Below are 24,555 nucleotides of genomic sequence, written 5' to 3' on the forward strand. Positions count from 1 at the left end.
ACCGGCCGGTTCTTTAAAGAAAACCAAAGGGGTATGATCCTTCTAATCTACACCGTGGGATCTAGATCTAACGGTGAAGTAAAATAAACAAAAAACAAAAAGGAAAAAAAGATGAGAGATTACCTGCATGCTACAGGGATGTAGCGATGGCAGGAGGGACGACCGCGTGGAGGAGCTGCTCCGGCGAGGGGGGGGGTCACCGGCGGGGATGGGGTACGGCGGAGGAGGTCCTGGCGCCGGTGGGGAAAGAGCGCGGGGCGTCTGGGGTGAGGAAGTGGCGCCCTGGCTCCTGGCGTAGTCCTAGAGGCGTTCCTGTCCAGGGACAATGGTGGCGAGGAGGGGCTGTAGGGGCGATAGGGTGGGGTGGAGGTGACGTGGGGGTGCAGCGGTAGGGGAGGGGTGGCGGGACAAGTAGTGGGGCGCTGGAGGGAGCTTCCTGGCGATGTAAGGGGCGACGGGAGAGGCTCCTGGTGGGCATTCTTGGTAGGAAGAGGAGGATGGTGGTGAGGTGGCTATGGGTAGGGAGAGGACGAGGTGATGGGGCAAATGGAACGAGGAGGATCGGGGCGTACTTATAGTGGTGGTGGGAAGCGAGGGGAGGCAACATATCTCGCGAATCGAGGGAGGGAAGCTTCCACGAAGCTTCTACCATTGCGTGGGATGGAAGGAACGAGAGGAGGAAGAAGAAGGGGTATCTGGGCCTGATGTGTTTCCAATTGTGGCCCAGGGACTTCCCTAATAAAAGAGATCTCTTTTCTTTTAATTAAAAACAGGAAATAAAACACATAAAAGGAAATAGTATATGCTCGGAATATAGGGGTATAATATATTAAAATTTTCAGAAAAATAAGCCCTACCACGTGGACATTTTATTTTTCACAAAATGAAAAGTTTATAAAAAAATTATTATTTTAAAAAACAAATAAAAACCCAAATTTTGTCTTTAAAAATTTTGGCACTCTTTTTCAACTGACTTTTATTTTCTTGGGCTGTCATGTTACCTCCTCTCTTACTTGCTTGGCAAGTATATTGTTAGGAAACTTTTGTGGTTGAAATCTTGTGCCAAAATAATTTGAATCAAATATCAAAATAAATTCAAATGCCACCTTCATTCAAATTCTTTATAGTTGAAGAAGTCATGTCATCTTCTCTCATTGATTTTAAATGGATGAATTTGAATTCACAAGAAAAGGGGAAAGTCATTTTATTCCCTCTTATTCAAAAGTTTTTAAAAAGTTCCAAATTTACTCCAGTTTTCATTCAGTCAAACAAACAAACAATCAATCTAATAATTATATTAACATCCCAAAATATGGGATGTTACATAGGGAATGTCAGGGGGTGGGTGTGCCCTATTGGCTCGTGGAGAGCATGTGACCCCCCTATGGTATGCTTTTTGCCTAATAATTCTTAAATATTCCGGAAAAATATCCGTGAAGTTTCACGTCATTTTGAGTCTCTTGATTTTTCTGCCTTTTTCTCGGTTTTCCAATCCAGAATTCCACTTTCTAGATATTTCCCTCCTTGTGATGTACATTGAATATTAACAGAGAAAGGGCATAATAATTGTATGATAATAGGGAATAATGGACAAGAATAATACAAATATCAATAAGGAATCATGATGCAAAATGGACGTATCACTAAGCAAACCTCAATATGTGAAAAGCTCGTACGCATTGGATCGGTGATAACGTTGGATAATATTCATCATGTAACAATCATAATATAGGACGACACAAAACTAGCTCCAATTCTTCAATATAATGTAGGCATGTAATCCGTATATAGTCATACGTGCTCATGGAAAAGAACTTGCATGACATATTTTGTCCTACGCTCCCGTGGCAGCGGGGTCCATAAGGAAACTAAGGGTATTAAGGCCTCCTTTTAATAGAGAACTGGAGCAAAGCATTAACACGTAGAGAATACATGAACTCCTCAAACTACGGTCATCACCGGAAAGAATCCCAATTATTGTCACCTTGGAGTATGCGGATCATAACACTTAATAGGTGCATATAACTTGCATGGTAGGATCTAGAACACAAATATATTGGTTAAAACAAAAGGTTCACATTTAAAATCATGGCACTCGGGCCCTAGTGACAAGCCTTAAGCATAGCAAAGTCATAACAACATCAATCTCAGAACATAGTGGATACTACGGATCAAGCCCTAACAAAACTAACTTGGTTACATGATGAATCTCATCCAACACATCACCGTCAAGCAAGCCCCAAAGAGATTACTCACTCCTAGTGGTGATCATAATGAAATTGGTGATGGAGGATGGTTGGTGATGACGATGACGAAGAATCCCCCTCTCTGGAGCCCATAACGGACTCGAGATGTCGCCTGCCGCTGAAGAACACGACGTGGCGGCGGGTTTGTATCGTAAAATGCGATGAAACTTCTTCTCCCCTTTTTCTCGAAAATATGAATTTATAGTATCCAGATTAGGGTCAGCGGAGCCTCGTAGGCCCCACTACCCACCAGGGCGCACTAGAGGGGGTGGCGTGCCCTGGTGCATAGTGGGTAGTCGGGGTCCCCCGCTCAAGTGGATCTTGGTTCCAGTATTTTTCCTTTATTACCAAATAATTCGCCAAAAAATTTCATCAGATTCTGAGAACTTTTATTTCTGCACAAAAAAACATCATGGTAGTTGTGGCGAAAACAACATCAGTCTAGGTTAGTTTCATTTAAATTTTGCAAATTAGAGTCCAAAACAAGACTAAAAGCATTAGGAAAAGTAGATACGACGGAGACATATCAACTCCCCCAAGCTTAATCCATTGCTTGTCCTCAAGCAATTCAGTTTGCGAACTCTTTTGTTCTTGTTTCCATATATATGCCTAAATAATACCAAGGTTTTCAGCAAATATTATGACTAACCATGCAAACGATAACTCGTAGAAATTATATTCACTCATATCAATGGCACAATCAACTAGCTAGCAATAATAAAATATTTCAAATGCCAACGCTTTGTCAAAACGATCATGATATAATATGTCAATAATGGTATCTCGCGAGCCCTTTCTGGGAACGCAAAACAAAAATGCATAGCACCTCCAAATTTCAAGCACCGACTAAACATTGTAATTCATGGTAGAAGAGATCCAGTCATGATGCACACAAGATTAACTATAAACAATGCATGAGAATGACAATAGTGCTCTCCATACTAGTGCTTGTTTGAGAAGGTGATGACTCAATAACAAAAGTGAAATAACATAAAAGTAAATAGATAGGCCCTTCGCAGAGTGAAGCAGGGATTTGCAGAGGTGCGAGAGCTCATAGCTTAAATTAGGGATAAATATAATTTTGGGAGGTGCAGCTTTCCTGTCAATGTTATGACCAAGAGTTTTCAGTATATTCCATGCTAAACAAATTAGCAGCGGTTCCCAAGCACTAGAAGTAAAATTTACACCCCCCCTCAACCAACAAACACAAGCCATGGTTAGCCGAATCCTCGGGTGCCCTCCATACCAACAACAGTCTAGGGGAGTTTTGTTTAATTATTTACATTTTTTATCATGGGACTGTGCATCCTGATTCCGGTCCCCTGTCGTGCAAGGATGAGTGAATAAACAATCATCATGAGAATATGCCGCTTAGTATGGAAGATACGGACCACCCCGTGTCGCTCCATGAGCGATACGGGCACACAAAACAAATGTTCATTTGAATTTTTAGAGGTGACTGATACGTCTCCAACGTATCTATAATTATTCATGGTTTCATGCTATTATCTTGTCAAACTTTGGATGTTTTGTATGCCTTTTATATATTTTTTGGGACTAACTTATTAACTTAGTGCCAAGTGCCAGTTCCTGTTTTTTTCCATGTTTTTGACCCCTTTCTGAGGAGGATTTTAAACGGAGTCCAAACGGAACGAAACTGCCAAAAAGAATTTTTCCGAGAGAGAAGAAGATCGGGAAGCCTGAGAATCAGGGCAGGGGGCCACCAGGCACCCCACAAGCCCCATAGACGCGGCCAGGGGGCGCACCTCCGAGGCTTGTGGGCTCCGTGGGCCTCCTCTTCCCTAGGTCGTTTGCCTATAAAATCCCTAAAATCCTAGAAAAAAAGAGGAGTTCATCGAAAGTACTTTTCCGCCGCCGCAAGCTTCTGTCTCCGCAAGATCCCATCTGGGGCACGTTCTGGTGCCCTGTCGGAGGGGGATTCGGATATGGAGGGCTTCTTCATCAACACCATGACCTCTCCGATGATGCGTGAGTAGTTCACCGTAGACCTACGGGTCCATAGCTAGTAGCTAGATTGCTTCTTCTCTCTCTTGGATCTTCAATACAAAGTTCTCCATGATCTTCATGGAGATCTATCCGATGTAATCTTCTTTTGCAGTGTGTTTGTCGAGATCCGATGAATGTTGGATTTATGATCAGATTATCTATGAATCTCATTTGAGTTTCTTCCGATCTCTCTTATGCATGATTTCATATCCTTGTAATTCTCTTCGAGTTGTGGGTTTTGTTTGGCCAACTAGATCTATGATTCTTGCAATGGGAGAAGTGCTTGGTTTTGGGTTCATACCAATCGGTGACCTCACCCAGTGACAGAAGGGGTAACGAGGCACGCATCGTGTTGTTGCCATCAAGGGTAAAAAGATGGGGTTTTCATCATTGGTTTGAGATTATCCCTCTACATCATGTCATCTTGCTTAAGGCGTTACTATGTTCGTCATGAACTCAATACACTGGATGCATGTTGTATAGTGGTTGATGTGTGGAGTAAAAGTAGTAGATGCAAAAAGTATCGGTCTATTTGTCTCGGACGTGATGCCTATATGTATGATCATTGCCTTAGATATCGTCATGACTTTGCACGGTTCTATCAATTGCTCAATAGTAATTTGTTCACCCACCGTAATATTTGCTATTTTGAGAGAAGCCTCTATTGAACACTATGGCCCCCGGGTCTACTCCACACCATATTTTCAGCCTTACTCTTTTTCTACATTGCACTTTCCGCCTTCAGATCTCACTTTGCAATAAATCTTGAAGGAATTGACAACCCCTTTATAGCATTGAGTGCAAGCTCTTTTGTGTTTGCGCAGGTACTCTGGACTTGACGAGATTCTCCTACTGGATTGATACCTTGGTTCTCAAACTGAGGGAATTACTTACTGCTCCTGTGCTGCATCACCCTTTCCTCTTCAAGGGAAAAACCAACGCAAGCAAGTCTCCGTCAACGTGTCAAATTTGGGCGCTCTTGTTTGAGAAGTAGGAGAAGGATTTCTGGCGCCATTGCCAGGAAGGATCAAGTCAAGAACTCATCCAAGTAAGTGTCGCAAACTCATCTCTTGAATTTACTTTGTTTGCCAGTTGCCTCTCGTTTTCCTCTCCCCCACTTCACCAATTTGCCTTTTTCGTTTGCCTTTTCGTTCGCCCTTTTTCTCGCTTGCTTTCTGTTCGTCTGTGTGGGATAGTCTACCTGTCCTCATGGCTAGATCCACCACTTCGAACGATACTCCCGAGAGCGAAGTCCTTAATTTCAAACAAATTGAGGAAGAAAACTTAAAGGACGCTTGGTATAGGATTTGCAATGCTCAGAGTATATCTACTCATCAGCAATCCACTACCGTCCTGCTTCGCTGTTTTTATGTGGGTGTTTCTCCTTGGAATAGGTATATTCTTGACACCATCGTAGGTGGAAATTTCTTGGGTAGCCATATAGTTGATTCTTATGGAGCTGTAATAAATTTGGTAGGCTCACACCCACTCATGGTTAATGGAACTACCTTAACTTTGGAACATGTGATGCGTAGGCTGGACGTCATTGAAAATAAAGTTGGTACGATCGAACTCATTGAGAATTTGGATAAAAAGATACACAATCAAATCACTCAGTACGGATCCAAGGTGGGAATGGTTTTGAAAAATTTAAAGCAAAAGGAACCCACAGTTAATGAAAAGCTAGGTCATGATTCCTCTAGGATTAGCAAACTAGAAGATGTTATAACCAACTTGGGTTCCGCTTTTGCCGCTGTGCAGAATACTCGAAATTTTGCCCACAATAAAATCACCAAGTCTGTTTTTGTTCCTAAAAGTAGTGGTGAATCATCTAGCAAGAAAGATGAAAACCTTAAGATGATAAGTGATCACGCTACTTATGGTTTGAGCACCAAAGACGACGATACGTGATTCTATCGCCTTATGCCTAGCTAAGGGCATTAAACAATAGCGCTTGTTGGGAGGCAACCCAATGAATTTATTTCTTTTTATTTATGTTTTGTTGCATCCACACTATCATAATTCTGTTATGATTGTGTTTTTTGTGTTTCTTTTTGTGTTTGAGCCAAGCAAAACCTTTATGACTAGTCTTGGTAATGGTTGTTTGATCTTGCTGGAAAAAGACAGAAACTTTTCGCCCACGAGATGATTTTTCATTTTTATTTAGGAAGAGATTTTGAGTTGATTCTTTTTTCTTCTGGATGATATGCCTTTTTCCCACGCATTCGGAATGTTTCAGAATTTTTGAGGTACCAGAAGTATACGAAGTATACATATTGCTACAGACTGATCTGTTTTTAACAGATTCTGTTTTTGTTGAGTTGGTTGCTTGTTTTGATGAAACTATGGTTAGTATCGGGGGGTACTAGCCTTGGGAAAGTGAGAATACAGTATCCCAACACAAATATAAATAGAAATCAAGATTTCTACAGTACCTAGAGTGGTGGTAGTTTTTTTTTCTTGTGTTAATGTTATCACGAGTTTCTGTTTAAGTTTTGTGTTGTGAAGTTTTCAAGTTTTGGGTGATGTTCTCATGGACAAACAAATAAGGACTGGAAAGAGCTCAAGCTTGGCGATGTCCAAGGCATCCCAAGCCAAATTCAAGGACACCAAAAAGCCTAAGCTTGGGGATGCCCCGGGAAGGCATCCCCTCTTTCGTCTTCAATCCATTGGTAACATTACTTGGAGCTATATTTTTATTCACCACATGATATGTGTTTTGCTTGGAGCGTCTTGTATCTTAGGAGTATTTTCTTTTTGTTGTGTCACAATCATCCTTGCTGCACACCTTTTGAGAGAGGCACGCACTCATCATAATTTCGCTAGAATGCTCATTGTCCTTCACTTATATCTTTTGAGATAGATAATTTTTCTCTATGTGCTTCACTTAGATCGTTCAGAGCACGGCGGTGCGAGACTTGGTAGTTGGCTTATGGTTTGAAAGTAGTCCCAAAGGTGATAGGTACCCAAAGAGGATACAGAAACCTCCATCTTCATGTGCATTGAGTAGAAAGAGAAGTTTTGATTCCTCTAAATTAGTTTTGAGACGTGGATTTGGTAATACTAAGAGTTATGTTAGTAGGGTGTTGTGAATCTAGAAATACTTGTGTTGAAGTTAGTGATTCCCGTAGCATGCACGTATGGTGAACCGCTATGTTAGGAAGTCGGAGCATAATTGATCTATTGATTGTCATCCTTTGTGTTGCGGTCGGGATCGCGCGATGGTTAACACCTACCAACCCTTCCCCTAGGAGTATGCGTATAGCACTTTGTTTCGATTACTAATAATTTTTTTGCAATAAGTATGTGAGTTCTTCATGACTAATGTGAGTCCATGGTATAAATGCACTTTCACCTTCCACCTTTGCTAGCCTCTCTAGTGCCGCGCAATTCTCGCCGGTGCACAAACCCACCAAATTCCTTCCTCAAAATAGCCACAATACCTACCTACTATGGCATTTTCATAGCCATTCTGAGATACATTGCCATGCAACTCCCACCGTTCCGTCTCATGACTTGTGCCGTCACTCTCATATTTCCATTGCATGATCGTAAGATAGCTAGCGAGATGTTTCAACGTCATACGCGAAGCTAGATCGTTGCACATCCCGGTACATTGCCGGAGGCATTTCCTATAGAGTCATTTCTAAGCTTTGAGCTGTGAGTAAATAAAAGTGTGATGATCATCATTATTAGAGCATTGTCCCATGTGAGGAAATAAAAAAAATAGGTCAAAGAGCCCAAATAAAAAAAAGAAAAAAAGAGGCCTAAGAGCCCAAATAAAAAAAGAGAAAAAGAGAGAAGGGACAATGCTACTATCTTTTTCCACACTTGTGCTTCATAATAGCACCATGTTCTTCATGTTTGAGAGCCTCTCGTTTCGTCACCACCATATGCTAGTGGGAATCTTCATTATATAACTTGGGTTGTATATTCCAATGATGGGCTTCCTCGAAATTGCCATAGGTCTTCGTGAGCAAGCAAGTTGGATGCACACCCACTAGTTCTCGTTTTGAGCTTTCACATACTTATAGCTCTACTCCATCCTTTGTATGGCAATCACTACTCATTCACGTTGATATCTATTAATGGGCATCTCCATAGCCTTTTGATATGCCGAGTCAATGTGACCATCTCCTCCTTTTTGTCTCACAACCACCACCACACTCTATTCCACCTACAGTTCTATATCCATGGCTCAGGCTCATGTATTGAGTGATAGTTACAAAAGGTTTGAGAAAGTAAGAGTGCGAAAACAATTACTTGGCCAATACCGGAGTTGTGCATGATTTACATTAGTTGTGTGAGGATGATGGAGCATAGCCAGACTATATGATTTTGTAGGGATAGCTTTCTTTGGCCTTGTTATTTTGAAAGTTCATGATTACCTTGCTAGTTTGCTTGAAGTATTATTGTTTTCATGTCAATAGCAAACTATTGTTTTGAATCTTACGGATCTGAACATTCATGTCACATGAAAGAAGTTGCAAAGGACAACTATGCTAGGTAGCATTCCACATCAAAAATTCATTCTTTATCACTTCCCTACTCGAGGACGAGCAGGAGTTAAGCTTGGGGATGCTTGATACATCTCCAACGTATCTATATTTTTTGATGGTTTCATGCTATTATCTTGTCAAACTTTGGATGTTTTGTATGCATTTTATATATTTTTAGGACTAACTTATTAACTCAGTGCCAAGTGCCAGTTCTTGTTTTTCCATGTTTTTTATCCCTTTCAGAGGAGGATTTTAAACGGAGTCCAAACGGAACGAAACTGCCAAAAAGAATTTTTTCCGAAACAGAAGAAGATCGGGAAGCCTGAGAATCAGGGCAGGGGGCCACCAGTGACCCCACAAGCCCCCTAGCCGCGGCCACGGGGGCCCGCGCCTCCCAGGCTTGTGGGCTCCCTGGGCCTCCTCTGCCCTAGGTCTTTCGCCTATAAATTCCCTAATATCCCTGAAAAAATCAGGAGATCATCGAAAGTACTTTTTCGCTGCCGCAAGCTTCTGTCTCTGGAAGATCCCATCTGGGGCACGTTCTGGTGCCGTGCCGGAGGGGGGATTCGGATACGGAGGGCTTCTTCATCAACACCATGACCTCTCGGATGATGCGTGAGTAGTTCACCATAGACCTACGGGTCCATAGCTAGTAGCTAGATGGCTTCTTCTCTCTCTTGGATCTTCAATACAAAGTTCTCCATGATCTTCATGGAGATCTATCCGATATAATTTTATTTTGCGGTGTGTTTCTCGAGATCCGATGAATTGTGGATTTATGATCAGATTATCTATGAATCTTATTTGAGCTTATTCTGATCTCTCTTATGCATGATTTCATATCCTTGTAATTCTCTTCGAGTTGTGGGTTTTGTTTGGCCAACTAGATCTATGATTCTTGCAATGGGAGAAGTGCTTGGTTTTGGGTTCATACCGTGCGGTGACCTCACCCAGTGACAGAAGGGGTAGCAAGACACGCATCGTGTTGTTTCCATCAAGGGTAAAAAGATGGGGTTTTCATCAATGGTTTAAGATTATCCCTCTACATCATGTCATCTTGCTTAAGGCGTTACTCTGTTCGTCATGAACTCAATACACTAGATGCATGTTGGATTGCGGTCGATGTGTGGAGTAATAGTAGTAGATGCAGAAAGTATCGGTCTACTTGTCTCGGACGTGATGCCTATATGTATGATCATTGCCTTAGATATCGTCATGACTTTGCGCGGTTCTATCAATTGCTCAATAGTAATTTGTTCACCCACCGTAATATTTGCTATTTTGAGAGAAGCCTCTATTGAACACTATGGCCCCCGGGTCTACTCCACACCATATTTTCAGCCTTACTCTTTTTCTACATTGCACTTTCCGCCTTCAGATCTCACTTTGCAATAAATCTTGAAGGAATTGACAACCCCTTTATAGCATTGAGTGCAAGCTCTTTTGTGTTTGCGCAGGTACTCTGGACTTGACGAGATTCTCCTACTGGATTGATACCTTGGTTCTCAAACTGAGGGAAATACTTACTGCTCCTGTGCTGCATCACCCTTTCCTCTTCAAGGGAAAAACCAACGCAAGCAAGTCTCCGTCAACGTGTCAAATTTTGGCGCTATTGTTTGAGAAGTAGCAGTGACACATGCAAATGTACTTGGAACGATGGAGTAATACCGCATATAGGTAGGTATAGTGGACTCATCTAGAATAACTTTGGTTTAAGGATTGAGATGCACAAGTAGTATTCCCGCTAGTACACGCACATGCTATCAAATAGGTTGAGAAGAAACCACCTAGAGAGCAAAAACGTTCATAAACATGTGTTGTGAATAATTAAGATTGAATACTAGCATGAGTAGGATATAAACACCATAAATATAAATATCACGGAGGCTATGTTGGTTTTGAATGATCTACATGCATGAACATGTGCCAAGTCAAGTCACTCGAAATAGTCAGAGGAGGATGTCATATCATCATACTACATCAAAACCATTTAAATGCATGTTAAGATCTAAAATAAATCATTATCCACTCCTAGCTACTTAAGTATGGCATGGGCAACTATAATATCTAGTTTTCATCATAAACATGTTCATTCATAACATGTTGAATCATGGATATTGAATTAAACATATTTACAAAAACAAAAACAAGTTGAGTTCATACCCACCTTTCTTTTCCCCGGTCACTTCATCATATATCGTCATTATTGTCTTTCACTTGCACAACTGAATGATATGAAAATAATAATAGTGCAAGAGTTTCGTGGACTAAGATGGAATCTGCAAACATTTTATTCAAAGGAGAAGACAAGGTAGTGTGACCTCTTTATTAAATCAACAATAATGCATATGAGAGCCACTCAGAAGTTTCATTATGGTCTTCTCCTTAGTATGACTCAACAAAAGAAAAGAATATCACAAAAACACACTAAAATATTCTTGGATTTTGAAGTTTTTATTGAAGAAAACAAATTAACAAAGGAAAACAAAAAATGAGAAACCTATTTACAATGGAAAGCTCCCAACAAGCAAGAGAATAACAAGAAATCTTTTTGGGTTTTCTTTTAATACTACAACTAATTAAACAAGAAAGAAAAGTCGAAAAGAAGCAAGAAATGTTTTTGGATTTTATAAAAGTTTTCCAAACACACAAGAACAAAGTGATAAAATAAATATAACATGGATAACACAAATGATGAACACCGACAACTGGAATGAAATGTGTGAACATGAATGTAATGTCGCTGGAAATACGTACTCCCCCAAGCTTAGGCTTTTGGCCTAAGTTGGTAATCACCATCCCTAGCTTGGGTAATAGTCAAAGTGATAAGTCGTGGACGCTCTAGGAGGAGCCTCCTCAGCCAGACGGGCAGCCTCCACTGCTGCGTTGTACTCACGCGCCTCTGTGTCATAAATGTAATATCTTGCTTTACCCTCATAATCAAAAGGAGTAGGTGCCGGCAAAATAACAGGTATGATAGGTTCTTTTGTTAAACATCAAGTTGTAGTTGTGATTTGTGGACCAATACTTAATGAACTTATGGTGCTACATTGCATTAAAGTCTAAATATTTATTAGGTAAAATAAGGTCATGTTGCAAGGGTGAGACTCTTAGCATTGCAGCTAGTCGGGAGGCATAAATTCCTTCATAGAGATGGCCACTATTAGCATTACGTTGTAGCCTCCTTGCAACAATTGCTCCAAGATGTGTGTTGCATTCTTGTTTACCCATGGCACATCCGCCGTTATAGAGTGCAAAGTATCTGATGGAGGGAAATTGTATACTTTTTATTCTAGCTTATGCAACCCCTCTATCCTCACCGCAGCAGAGACTCCTCGGGAACATTTCATAATCGGATTTTCATGGTTCATTTAACAAACCCAAATATGGAATTTTGCATGCATCATAGAATTCTCCTAAGGGAATACTATAAGTTCTATAGTAGAGGCAAAATGAAACCCTAGAATGACAAGAATGATACTTAAACTTCATGGTGAACAATTCAATAAGGTTGAAATGCTGAGCACACTAATACGTGATGAAGGGAGCAAGCTGAGTGTTGTGAACATACTAATCAAATTCTTTTTTAATACAAGAACCTAACATAAACTCATCACACAACTATAAGCATGATCTCGTGTTGGTATCCCGCATCAAGCTTGTCGTTGGTTCAGCATAGGCTTGTCATATCGAGCTTTCACGATGCCTTGAAATAAAAACTTCTCCCTAGGTAGTTTTTGTAATCAATAAAAACAGATATGTCATTGGACTAATGATCATTTCTAGTATATTTGAGGAAAAGTTCAATGATGAATTGCGTAAGGATTGTTAGGATAACCCCCAGATGCAACGAACATCTATTGACACCATCGCCATTCCCTGCTCCCAAAGCTCCAACGCCCAGGCTTCCCTTCTCCTCCCATCCTTTTCGAATCCCTTCATCAATCCGGCAATGGAAAGCGATGGTTCCAAGGGCAAGTGGGAGGCCTCCTCTGTTACTGAGAAGGAGATTCTGGAGCTAAAGAGCTCCAACTACCTGCCGAATAACATAGCCCACTATGCTCCGGAGAAGGACCATGTGATCCCCGCACCCAAAGATGAGGAAAGAATGATTTTTATTCCTCATTTTATTCAGAGTTTGAGTTTTCCCCTCCACCCATTTGTTCGAGGAGTCATGTTCTACTATGCGCTTGACTTCCATGATCTCCCCTCGAACTCCATCACCCACCTCTCGGCCTTCACCACCGTGTGTGAGGCATTCTTGCGGGTCCAACCCCACTTAGGCCTCCGGTTGAAGGTTCTCAATGTCAATCCGAAGGTTGTCAATGGTGACCAAGCCGACTTAAGAGGGTCGATGACCAGCAAGCTCAGCGGGGCCAAATGGCTGAAGGGCACATTCATCGATACTATAAAGTCACGGTAGAAGGAGTGAGTCTACATCACCGAGTCGTGTAACGCAGGTGAGGTGGCTCCTTACCACGTTTAGATCTATCCCTCTAACCCGCCTCGTGTCCTCGACGGAAAAGGCCATAGATTAGGGGAAGGCATCGGAGGTGAAGGAGCTCACGAAGAAGATCTCCAATCTACTAGAGAAAATCGAGCTCACTAATGTAATCCAGGTGATGTTGCATTACATCCTTCTCCCATGCTAACGTCGGTCCGTCCCGATGTGGGACTTCAATGCAGAGGATCCGGATAATGCGGCGGGCTGTGTGCGGAGTTTCTTGTGCACTACTCACGAGAAGCTGTGGAAGGCGATTTTCAAGCCACAAAAGACTTGGCCTGCTGAGGAGGAAGACGAAGGCCTTTTCCTCCTCAAACCTTAAGTGTCGGTAAGGTTTTTGCCTTATTTATTAGTTTCCCTCCCCTCCCCTTTGACGAGGTGTTTACTTCTTCTTTCTCCCATTATTGCAGATTTTGCTAAAAAAGTCCGAGCAGATCAACTGTTCAACACCCTTGCTCCAAGATGACATGACCCCACTTCTGGTGATCATGTTAGCCGAGAAGACATACATGGCTCCGAGAGAGAAGGAGGAGCAGAAGAAGGGGAAGAAGAAGACCTGGGATGGTCTTCGGTCAAAGGGTTGTTCGGACACAAAGTCCAAAGAGATGCTGGATCCCTCCAACTTGGAGGGAGCGGAAGAAGAGGATGAGGAGCAGGTGAGCGACTCCTCCCATACAAAGAAAAGAGCAGCATCTGAAGACGCTGGGGGAGATCTAACTCCCGTTGTCCCAAAGAAGCAACGTAGTCCCCATGTCGCTATTTGAGGATATTCCAAACTTGGACGTGGGCTTGTTCTGAGTGTCGTGTATCTGGTAGGGCCTCTCGAGTATTTTGCCTAAAGCGATCGGCCCATCCCAATTTCCTTTGAAAGTATTCTTCTTGGGTTGAGGCCTGGAGTTCCTGAATCAGGCATTGACTACCGTGTCATCGACCTGACCATGGTTGTGCCAACACTTATTCTTGTTGCGTCGTGGCTTTCCATTACTATCCCGGACAATAGAAGTGTCGGGGTTTGAAGGAGGGTTACTCCAACGAACTAGACAAGTATCCTCACCCGCACAATGGCGGGTCATGAGAGATGTGAAGGCGGCCATTGTCCTCGGCCTTTCCTGTCCAAGCGTCCGGGCTAGGCATTCGTCTCCTATGTTGTTGCTTATGGAAACTAGTGCCTCAGCATTTGAATAATCAACAATCTGATTTTTCCTGGTGAGGAATCTGTACCAGAATTGCCGAGATGACTCATCGGGCTATTGGATTATGGGCCTTAAGTCATCAAACCGAGGTGGCCAAATATAAGTTCCCTAGAAGTTGTCTCGAAAGGCGTCTTTGAGGTCCTCCCAATTCCCGATGGAGTTTTCTGGGAGGTTGTTCAACCAGTGCCTAGTCGGCCCTTTGAGCTTTAGTGGTAAGTATTTGATGGCGTGGATATCATCTTCAGGGGCCACGTGAATGTGGAGGAGGAAATCTCCGATCCATGCGACCAGATCCGTTGCCCCGTCGTACTACTTGATATTTACGGGTTTAAACCCTTCGGGGAACTGATGCCGCATCACCTCATCTGTAAAACTCATTGGATGAACGGCTCCCCCTATCCGATATGTGCCGTGTTGGATATCGGACGAGGTCCCACCGCGCTGCTTATCCCGAACTCCATCGATCTGATTGGGTCGAGCTAGGTATTTGTCTTGCCTCACGGGAGTGCGACTTTTGGATCCATAAATGGATCTGGTTTGTCCTGCTTTAGACTTAATGTTTTGCCACATATCATATGGGTCTCCAGGTTGAACCGGTTCCTTTCTCCTATCTTATCCTCGAGGAGGAAAGTCTGGTTGATCATCTTGTGCAAATCTAGGTGGTGCGGGCTCCAAGGCCTCGTCTTCAAATTCTGGCAACAAGCACCGGTAACTTTTGGTTTGCCCGTGGCGCTCCTCTCGGTACCCCTTTTTGGCGGCCTAGACCCGTGTGCATCTTTCATGGATGGAGTCTTGCTCGGGTTTGAGTTGTCTCTGCTTTAGCTTAAGACTACGAGAAATGGCTATGAGTTGCCGCGTGAATACTTTCCTGGTCTACTGGGTCTTCGGGGACGATGAAATCCTCGTCTCCCAAGCTCTCATCCTCCTCGATAGGAGGGCATAGTTGTTGTCTTCGGAATCGCCTAGATCGTCAGGTTTGTCTGTATCCATGTAACCTGGTAGGTCAGGGTCATATTCGGGGTCTGTAGGTTTCCAAGATTCGGCTGGATTTTCCGTATCCTCGGGGTTTAAATTATCCCCGGTGCCTGCATTGCTTTCCTTTCCGTTACGAGCTTTAGGCTTTTTGCGCTGGCGACGATGCTTGACGGGCTCGTTGCCATTGTTTTTTTGTCGGGGTGTCATCATTGCTTTTCCCCGTGTAGCCCTCGTCCCTAGGGGTGTCCACCATGTAGACGTCGTATGTGGAGGTGGTTGTCCATCGTCTTGTTACGGGGGGGACTGGGTGATTGAATGGTTGTGTCCATATCTTCGGCTTCTTCAGAAGAAAAGCCTAACAGATAGGTTAGACCTTCCATAGTGGAAATGAAGTGGGTGGCAGGTGGGGAATAAAGTTCCCCTCACTTAGTACCAAGGTCGGAAGGGTCCTGGATCGGGGTCATCTCGTTCGAACCGTCAGTGGTTTGGACTTGGGTCATCGTCTCATTTGATCATGAGAGATTTACCGGACTAATACTCAGAGCCGTGACAGAGTTGCACTTCGGAGCTTCAGCATGGGACGTGTGCTCGGGCTGGATTACCCTCAGGCCTCCGAACACCATGGTCAGATCCTGGCTCAAAGCTGAAGCAAGGTTATAATAAATTTCAGACTCAAGGTCGGGAAGAACACCCGAAGTTAAAGCTTCGGAGTTTTTGAGCTCCTCGGCCAAAGCTAAGACCTCGGAGAGGATCAGGTCACCCCGGGTGTTGGCAACGAATTCCACCAAACTTAAATTCCTGACCCGGGGTGAGCCCATCAATCTGGTGATGAACCGCCTTGACGTGTCGGGTGGTACTGCTAAAAGCAGGGGATTGGTCGGAGATAAAGGTATCTTCGACCTTGGAGCTATCGTTGGTGACCAAGCGAGCCATCGATCCTTTTTGCGATCTCATATCGGCGCTCTCAATGAAGCACCAACGTTGGTGTCAAAACCGGCTGATCTCGAGTAGGGGGGTTTGAACTGTGGATCTAGAGTTGATGGGTAACAAGAGACGAAGAAGAGAGTGCTTTACCCACGTTCAGGCTTTGTTGATGGAGGTAAAACCGTACGTCCTGCTATTGTTGGTATTGATGGAGTAGTACACAATACAAAGTTGATCTACTTCGAGATTGGATGTTGTGGTCTAAACCCTAAATGTAATGAGCTTAATATGTCCTCCGAACTAAGGCCCCATGGCTTATATAGATGCTAGGGGTGCTAGGGTTACCCAAGGTCGGTTACAATAGAGAAGGAATATATCGATTACTACATCGCCTTGGATTGTACACCAAGTCTTCGAAAGAGTCCATTTTGAGTCTGATACTTCTACTAACGGTCGAACAGGCCCGGGAGTCCGGCCCATGAGAATAGGCAGACGGTCTGAGGACCCCCTAGTCCCGCACTCCCACACCCCCTTTTATAGGAAGGGGAAAATCCAGCTGTTACCACCTCATCCTGCACACAAGTGGTACTACCGCTCATCGGAGCAGTATTACCGATTGAGCGGCTGTGCTTGCTACACAATGGCACAAGGCCGCTCGCGCCAGCGATACTGTCACTCGGGTTGTAGTGGAGAGGCCCTCGGGCGCACGACAGCGACAGGAACATGGGCAGTACCACTGAAGTGGTAGTATCACTCGCAAGAGTGGTACTACCGCCCTTAAGTTCGCCGAGAGTCTTGAGTCCAGAAGGTTAGGCGGTAGTTGAGTGGTAGTGGCGGACGGTGCTACCGCGCCGTACTACCATCTCAACAACCATCCAGTCCGACATGAAAAGTCGAGACTTCACACAAAATGGTACACTACGCGGTACTGGGCAACGGTATTACCGCGTGGGGGCGGTACTACTCCTTACGAGAGCAGTACTACCACTTACACTGTAGGTGGTACTACCGTCGGCGAGCGCGATACAATAGCTTGTTTCCTGTAGAAACATAACACAGAAAATAGTTGAATACAGAAACACGCGAACTGCCATAACTTTTTTTTCGAGAATACATCAATAGCGTACCATATTTTTATATAAGATAGAATATTATTTACAAGAGGCAGGGCACAAATGCATACATTTACGCCAACGCGGGGACCCACTGAACGCCAACACCTACTAGATACTCTAAGCCTACTCTCTCACACGACACGACGTTTTGGCTCCCGGGCTTAGATGAGCCCGCGCGTGAATAGTGCCTCGTTTTGAGGTACAAAAAATGTTCAAAAATATATATATTTTATGGTGCAAGATCCTCCTATGCGTGAACTCCCAGTAATTTTTTTTGAAGTTTCGACATTCGAGGAGCTCGCGGCAAAAAACACAAATTTCGAATGTGTGAGAAACTTTTAAAAATCGCACTATTCATGTTTGATTTTTTCTTTTTTACCGCGAGCTCCTTGAATGTTCAAGCTTTACAAAATTTTATAGAGAGTTCATACATAGAAACATCTTACACCACAAAAAAGTTTGATTTTTTTTAAACAGTTCTTATAGTCCAAAACGTGGTACGGTTCACCGGGCTCAGCTCAGAGATGGATTATCGCTCTCTCACAAATTTATTTGGACCACCGACTCCGCCCGTGGCTTGCTTCCATTTTGCCACCTTGCCAAGGATTGCCATGGCCAACTCTCTAGGCCTCATTTGCTACTTAGTCCTGTTAAAAACCCTGACATTTCATTGCTTTCAAAGAGACCACATGATCATCGTGATGAGTGTGTCAAAACTTCGCTTGTCAACTTCTATATGTGAGCTTATTGGATAGACGAAGACAAATACTATCTAAACAAAGTATCGATTTTTTTTCACACCTTATAAGAATGTTATTTCATGTCAAATCTTTGCATGCACTTAAAACTTTTACCAACAATGTTAAAAAAATATCAGATTTTAAAAATTACTTTCGATTCCTTTTTTACTTCACCAAACTCATTTGAGATATTTGGAAGGAGAAAAACACTTTCCGTAGTACCACTCCTACTCCTAGAGAGGTGCGGCCAACCAGACCAGCACTGGTCCTCGGGAAAGCGAAATGATGGGTGGCGCGCCTGCGCTGGTGGTCAAAGACAAGGCGAGGCAGTGGAGGGGAGGAGAGGAGGCAAAGGTGGTTGGCAGCATCAAGAAATGCCTTCGGCTCCTCGATTACTCCTCCCGTGGCCCATGGCATTGGCTTCGGGCTTGGGGTTGGCACGTTGCCATGCCGTGCCGCTGGCCCCTGGACCACCTTGACCGGTCAGAGCCGGGCCACGGGCGGCGGGGCGGGCACACTGCACACGGCGACCCCGCGCGCGCGATCGACGCAACGAGAGATGCCGTAGCGCCGCGTGAGCGTCCCCAGCCCAGCCTCGTCGATCCGGATTAGCCCTGGCCCTAGCCCTAGCCCTAGCCAGTCAACCAGCTAAGTGCAGAGCCGATTAAACAAAGCAGTCGGGAGCTGGGATTGGGTTCAGCAGCAGCATCTCCCTGCCCCCCTCCCTGTGGCCATCGGCATCGCGATGATCATTGCGGCAGTTAAGTTATTGGGCCATTTCGCTGCTGGCGCGGTGGCCGGAGCGGGGCATCGGGGGAAAGCGACACCGCCTCCTCGCTCTCGCTCGCTTCATCCTGTTTAGCTGCAGTTTTTTTTTAAGCAGATTGCTTTGTGGTCGAGGGGAGCAGCGTGGCAGGTCAGCCGCAGGCTTTGGCATTTTATACTACTACTGCGGCATCGTCTCAATGACCGTGTACTGGCAGTCTCAGGTGCATGCGGAGGACGGATGCCGATGCCCGCCCGAGGGCGAGGACCCAAAAGCTGGTTTGAATCGTGGCCAATCCAAGTTGAAATCACTCAAAATCAGATCAATGTAATGCTCGCCTGCCGCTGGATCCAGTGACGCACGCAGCTGCCCCACCAGCAAAGACCGAACCTCGATCAAACAGTGGCATTACGTACAAGTACGTACCACCTACCCATCGACCCGCTGATCTGGCAGCGTGCGTGGCGCCCATGCCCTTGAACGCACGCAGCGCACCGCACCGCGCCGGCTGTACTGAAGCCTTGTTTGTTTGAGAAGTCCTGGGATTTTTTTTTAGTCCCAACTTAAAAGTCCCTAGTCCCTACCCGTTTGTTTCCAGGGACTAAATAGAAACTAGAGGTCATTAAATGACATGTAAAAAGACCATGTTATCCTTTGTAATGTAGTAGTAGTTATTAAATTACATGCTAAAAGTAGGAGCATTGTTGGAAAAAGTGCTAAAAAATCCCTCACATAGGTACTTCTCCAAATAGTCCCAAACACCCCACTTTAGTCCCTAATAGTCATTCCTGTTTGTTTCACATGGGACTTTTTGGGACTTTTTTAGTCCCTACCACAAAAAGTCCCTGGAAACAAACACCACCTGAAGGCGGCGACGGACGGTTGGTTGGGCCGGCGCCTAGCGAGCGATCGAGCGAGAGAGATAGACCGGCCCTCGCCTCGATCGGGGGCCCGCTTCCGTGCTCGCACGTCGATCAGCCATGATTCAGGTCACACGCACCGTGTCGCGGTGTCGCGCGTGCGCCCCTCCCCGCGCGCGCGGCCGTGCCGGAGGGGGCACCCATTCGTCGCTGTGCCCGTCGGCCGTCGGTCCACCGTGGGCCTCGGTTCTGCTCGGTGAAGGAAAGAAAAACTACGAGCCTCCCCTCCTGCACCTGGTTGCGTTGCGTGCCTCCTCGCCAACGTACGCCGTGCTGCGTACTCCACCGGGCACGTACGGCGCAACAGCGGCCCTGTGCTGTGCAGCAATAGTGGCCGATCGCCGGACGGACGGACGGACGCGTCGCCGTCGATGGGTGGTGTCATGTTCACGTCGCGTTTACTGTCCGCCGTTTGACCTGCTGTGCACCATCATCTGCACGGCCGCGCGTACGTACGCGCTACGTGTGTTGTGTATGGCTGGCAAGAAGGCACTGTGAGCGTCGGCGTTTAATTTCCGCAGAGTCGTAGAGCCCATGTACCACCGTGCGGCGCGCCGGAGCGGCCAGGCAGGCCGCCGGTCAAGGAGCGCATTTTTCAAAGCCTTGAGCTTTGGCCATGTCTAGTTTCGGCTTTCTTTCTTTCTTGTAGGGGTGGTGGTACTGGTGCACACTGTTTGCTCGCTCACTTTTGCTTGCTTTTATATGTTTTCCTTTGGTCCCTTTCACTTCCTTTGCCCGGCCTCCGGCCCCCGTGGTCGTTGGTCCTGGTCACGGTCGCACCGGATGGATCTATTTAATTAAGACGTACGCAAAAGGAGGGCTCCAACCTGGCATCAATGCACGTGCGATGTTTTCCATCCTTTTATTTTTCTCTTTGGATTTGAACGGAGGTTTGAATAAGTTGATGACAACATATTGTACACGCACCGACTTTGTTCAAGCTAAAGCAAGCTTGTGTGTGACAAATCTTCCTTGTTGAAACGTAGTGCCGTTTTTCTCATTTCCTTGCCCACAAGTTATCTAATACCACTACTACTGCTAATCCGGGTTGGTCAGAGAATTGAGTGTGCAAGCAAAGCGGTCAAAGAGAGGGACTGTCAAGCGTAAACGCAACGTGATCACGCGCGGGTCACGAGGAGGCCTGCGTCCTTGTTGTCCTTGAGGCGATTCAAAAAACGGAAAAAGGGAGAAAAACAAAGCCCCGCCCTCTCTGCCGATCTTGATCCCACCGCACGTGCGGTCCGCGTGCCCTAGATTTAGATTTAGAGTACGTAGTACGTACTACTACCACGCAGCACGCACGCACGCACGCCCGTCTCGAATCCGTCGCGGTCACCGGTCAGCAGCCTCCTCAAGCTCCGCTGCTGACCGCCCCCGTTCCCCAGAACAAAAAAAAAATGTTGGAAACGGGAAACAAAACAGCATGGCCATCTCCTAGGAAGAATGGTAAAAATCACATCAAACCTAGAAGGAAGGAGATCACCACCGAGACAAAACCATATGACATTGCCACCATTTCCTGCAAGATTCTTCCCCATGCCTTCCTGCTTGGTGCTTTTGGCATGGATGGGCCAGTTGCCACACCACTACGCACGCTCTTCCTCTCACCGGTGCTCCAGCATTGAAGAAAAAGGGAAATTGGAACGACAGAAAATCGAGATTCCCAGCGCTGAAATGAATAAAAACGGGGAAGAGTACAAGAGGGTGTGCAGGGGGTGGCCCACCACGCAGGCGGGGCGTCAGTGAGACAGCGAGTGTGCTAATGTGTCTGGTCCCCAGCCCCCACCCGCCCTCGTCCAATCCCCTCTCACTCTCACTCACACCCACCCAAGTAGTAGTAAAATTGCAAATCCGGATAATAATTTCATCAGGATATTCCTGCTCTCTCACTCTCTCCCTTCTTCTCCACCCACTCTAGCTCAGCTGGATCTCAGTCGCATTCTCCGGTTCCTCAACCCCTCCTCCCCTCTTTCCCCCTTCGCCCGCTTATCAGATCTCCTCATATGCCCTGCAATCCGCCTCCATTCCAAAACCCACAAGCTTTCCTCTCAAGCTCCTCGCTCGCTCGCCTCCCCTTTTGACCGGTAGGTAGCCGCAGAACCCCAGAAATCCAAGAAAAGCAGCGGGTCAAGAAAGAGGGAAAGCAAGCGAGGAGGTCGATGATGATGGCGATAAGTCGCCCCATGATTCACCGCATCATTCCGTCTCCTGCGCGACTGTGCTAAAAGGGCCTCGCCGTCCGTGTACTCTTTCGGCGAGCGGTGCTTCCTTGGGCAGACGGTCAGGCCAAGACCACCGCTGCAATGCCGCAGTACCAGGAGCTGCCCTGCGGCGGGCAGGTGCTCGACATCGACACCGCGCTCAAGGACGGCATCCTGGGGTGCGGCCCGGAGCCCGGGGACGGGGCGCTCGGGGACGGAGGTAAGCAGCCGGTGGAGCTGCGGAAGATGATGGACGAGCTGGACGCGGCCGGGGACGCCGGCGGCGGGGACGAGGTCGTGCCGGCCGTCTTCATCTGCCCGATCTCCCTGGAGCCCATGGTGGATCCGGTCACGCTCTGCACCGGCCAGACGTACGAGCGCGCCAACATCTCCCGGTGGCTGGCGTTGGGCCACAGGACCTGCCCGACCACGATGCAGGAGCTCTGGGACGACGCGCTCACCCCCAACGCCACGCTCCGCCAGCTCATCGCCGCCTGGTTCTCCCGCCGGTACACCCGCTTCAAGAAGCGCTCGGCAGACTACCACGGCCGCGCCGCGGACCTCGTCCACGGTCTCCGCGGCACGGCCGTCCCGAGGAGGCACCCCCTCAAGGGCCAGGCCCGCGTCGCCGCGCTCCGGGAGTTGCGCTCCCTCGCCTCCGCCCACCAGTCGGTGACCAAGGCCATAGCTGAGGCCGGCGGCGTGTCGTTGCTGACCTCGCTTCTTGGCCCCTTCACGTCTCATTCCGTGGGGTCCGAGGCGGTGGCCATTCTTGTCAGCGGCGTGCCGCTCGACGGCGACGCTAAGGCGGCGCTGATGCAGCCGGCAAAGGTGTCCCTCGTGGTGGACATGCTCAACGAGGGCGCCGTCGACACCAAGATCAACTGCGTCCGCCTCATCCGCATCCTCATGGAGGAGAAAGGCTTCCGGCCGGAGACGGTGGCGAGCCTGAGCCTCTTGGTCGGCGCCATGCGCCTGGTCCGGGACAAGCGGCACCCGGACGGTGTGGCCGCCGGGCTAGAACTGCTCAATTCCATCTGCGCCGTGCACAGGCCGGCCAGGAGCATGATTGTCAGCATTGGTGCGGTGCAGCAGCTGGTGGAGCTGCTGCCGGAGCTGGCGACGGAGTGCGTGGAGCCAGCCCTGGACATCTTGGATGCGCTCGCCTCGGTCCCTGAAGGCAGGACGGCTCTGAAGGATTGCCCGAGGACGATACCCAATGCCGTCCGATTGCTGATGAGGGTGTCCGAGGCCTGCACGCAGCGTGCCCTGTCGATGCTCTGGGTGGTGTGCAGGATGGTGCCCGAGGAGTCTGCACCCGCTGCCCTGGAGGTTGGGCTGGCCGCCAAGCTTCTCCTGGTGATCCAAAGCGGGTGCGGGCCGGAGCTGAAGCAGCAAGCCTCGGAGTTGCTCAAGCTCTGCACCGTGAATTGCACGTCCACCGTCTTCCTCGCGAAATGCAAGCTCACCAAGACAATTCAGTGAGAAGACTCCGGGACATTGTCCTTCTGGTTGTGATTTGAGTCGATGATGCCGTTCCCCTCGGTCGGTCTCGCATAATCTGGACTGGGAATGGATGAGAGAAACAAATTGCTGCTGGATTAAGACCCTGTGTGTAGATAAACTCAGCAATGCAGGAAGCTTGTCGTGTCATTTAAAGACATGGGGCATGGGGGTGGATCAATGGATCACCCTGCCCATCGACCGGAAGCTAGGATCGAGAAGCAATGCGGCAGCATAAGCACCACCGTAGTTGGTGGCAGGCAGGCCGGCGGCCGGATGTACATGCAAATTGGTGTGAATTTGGTCAGCTCAATAAGCTCTCAAGGGTTGGGTTGTGTGGTAAGTACAGCCAGTTTTGCTATCTACCAGTAGCTGAGAATTCAGCAAAGGCCTGCAATTTTAGATTTTTGGCAATGTGAGGGGTGTCAGGACTGTAGTAGTTCTTCCTTTTCTTCTTCTGGGTTTCGGTGTAATTGATGATATAAAATTGAGTAGAATTGTATACAGTACCGCGGCTTCAGAGTTGAGAGCTCGAATGCACATGCACACATTGCCATAGCCAGGGAAAGGTTTTCAGTTCTTCCTGCATCTTGGATTATTTGATTCTGCGGTCAAATTTGGTAAAGTGTACACTTTGCCTACAGCTTGTACCGCTACCGCCAACCGGATAGCTTCAGGAAGCGTCATCGCTGTTGAAATTGGAACAGTTGTTAGATCTTGTACCGTGTCTTCTTGTGCCGGAATTTCTGCTCACCCCATCTCATCTACTACATGTAACATGTTCCGCTCCAAGTTGTAGTTTCTTTCTGACTTCCTCGGTGTATTAGGAAACCCATTATTCCATACAGTATTACTGGTGCTTAATTGACGTGGATCATGGAGTATATTCATACGACGGATTCCTGCATTCTCAGGCTCCGTATCCTGGCATCGACGCAAGTATTTGCATTTCACATCAGGGC

The 24,555-nt window shown here is 46.7% G+C and overlaps 1 protein-coding gene across 1 annotated transcript; it reads left to right on the forward strand.

Moving 5' to 3' along the window:
• Positions 1-21,749: 21,749 nt before the first annotated feature.
• LOC123449250 (U-box domain-containing protein 75) lies at positions 21,750-24,102 on the forward strand. Its single transcript, XM_045126397.1, has one exon. The coding sequence runs from the start codon at positions 22,193-22,195 to the stop codon at positions 23,573-23,575; it is 1,383 nt and encodes a 460-aa protein (XP_044982332.1). The 5' UTR covers positions 21,750-22,192; the 3' UTR covers positions 23,576-24,102.
• Positions 24,103-24,555: the final 453 nt, after the last annotated feature.

This window comes from Hordeum vulgare, chromosome 4H, assembly GCF_904849725.1.
Source record: "Hordeum vulgare subsp. vulgare chromosome 4H, MorexV3_pseudomolecules_assembly, whole genome shotgun sequence".
Taxonomy (NCBI): Eukaryota; Viridiplantae; Streptophyta; class Magnoliopsida; order Poales; family Poaceae; genus Hordeum; species Hordeum vulgare.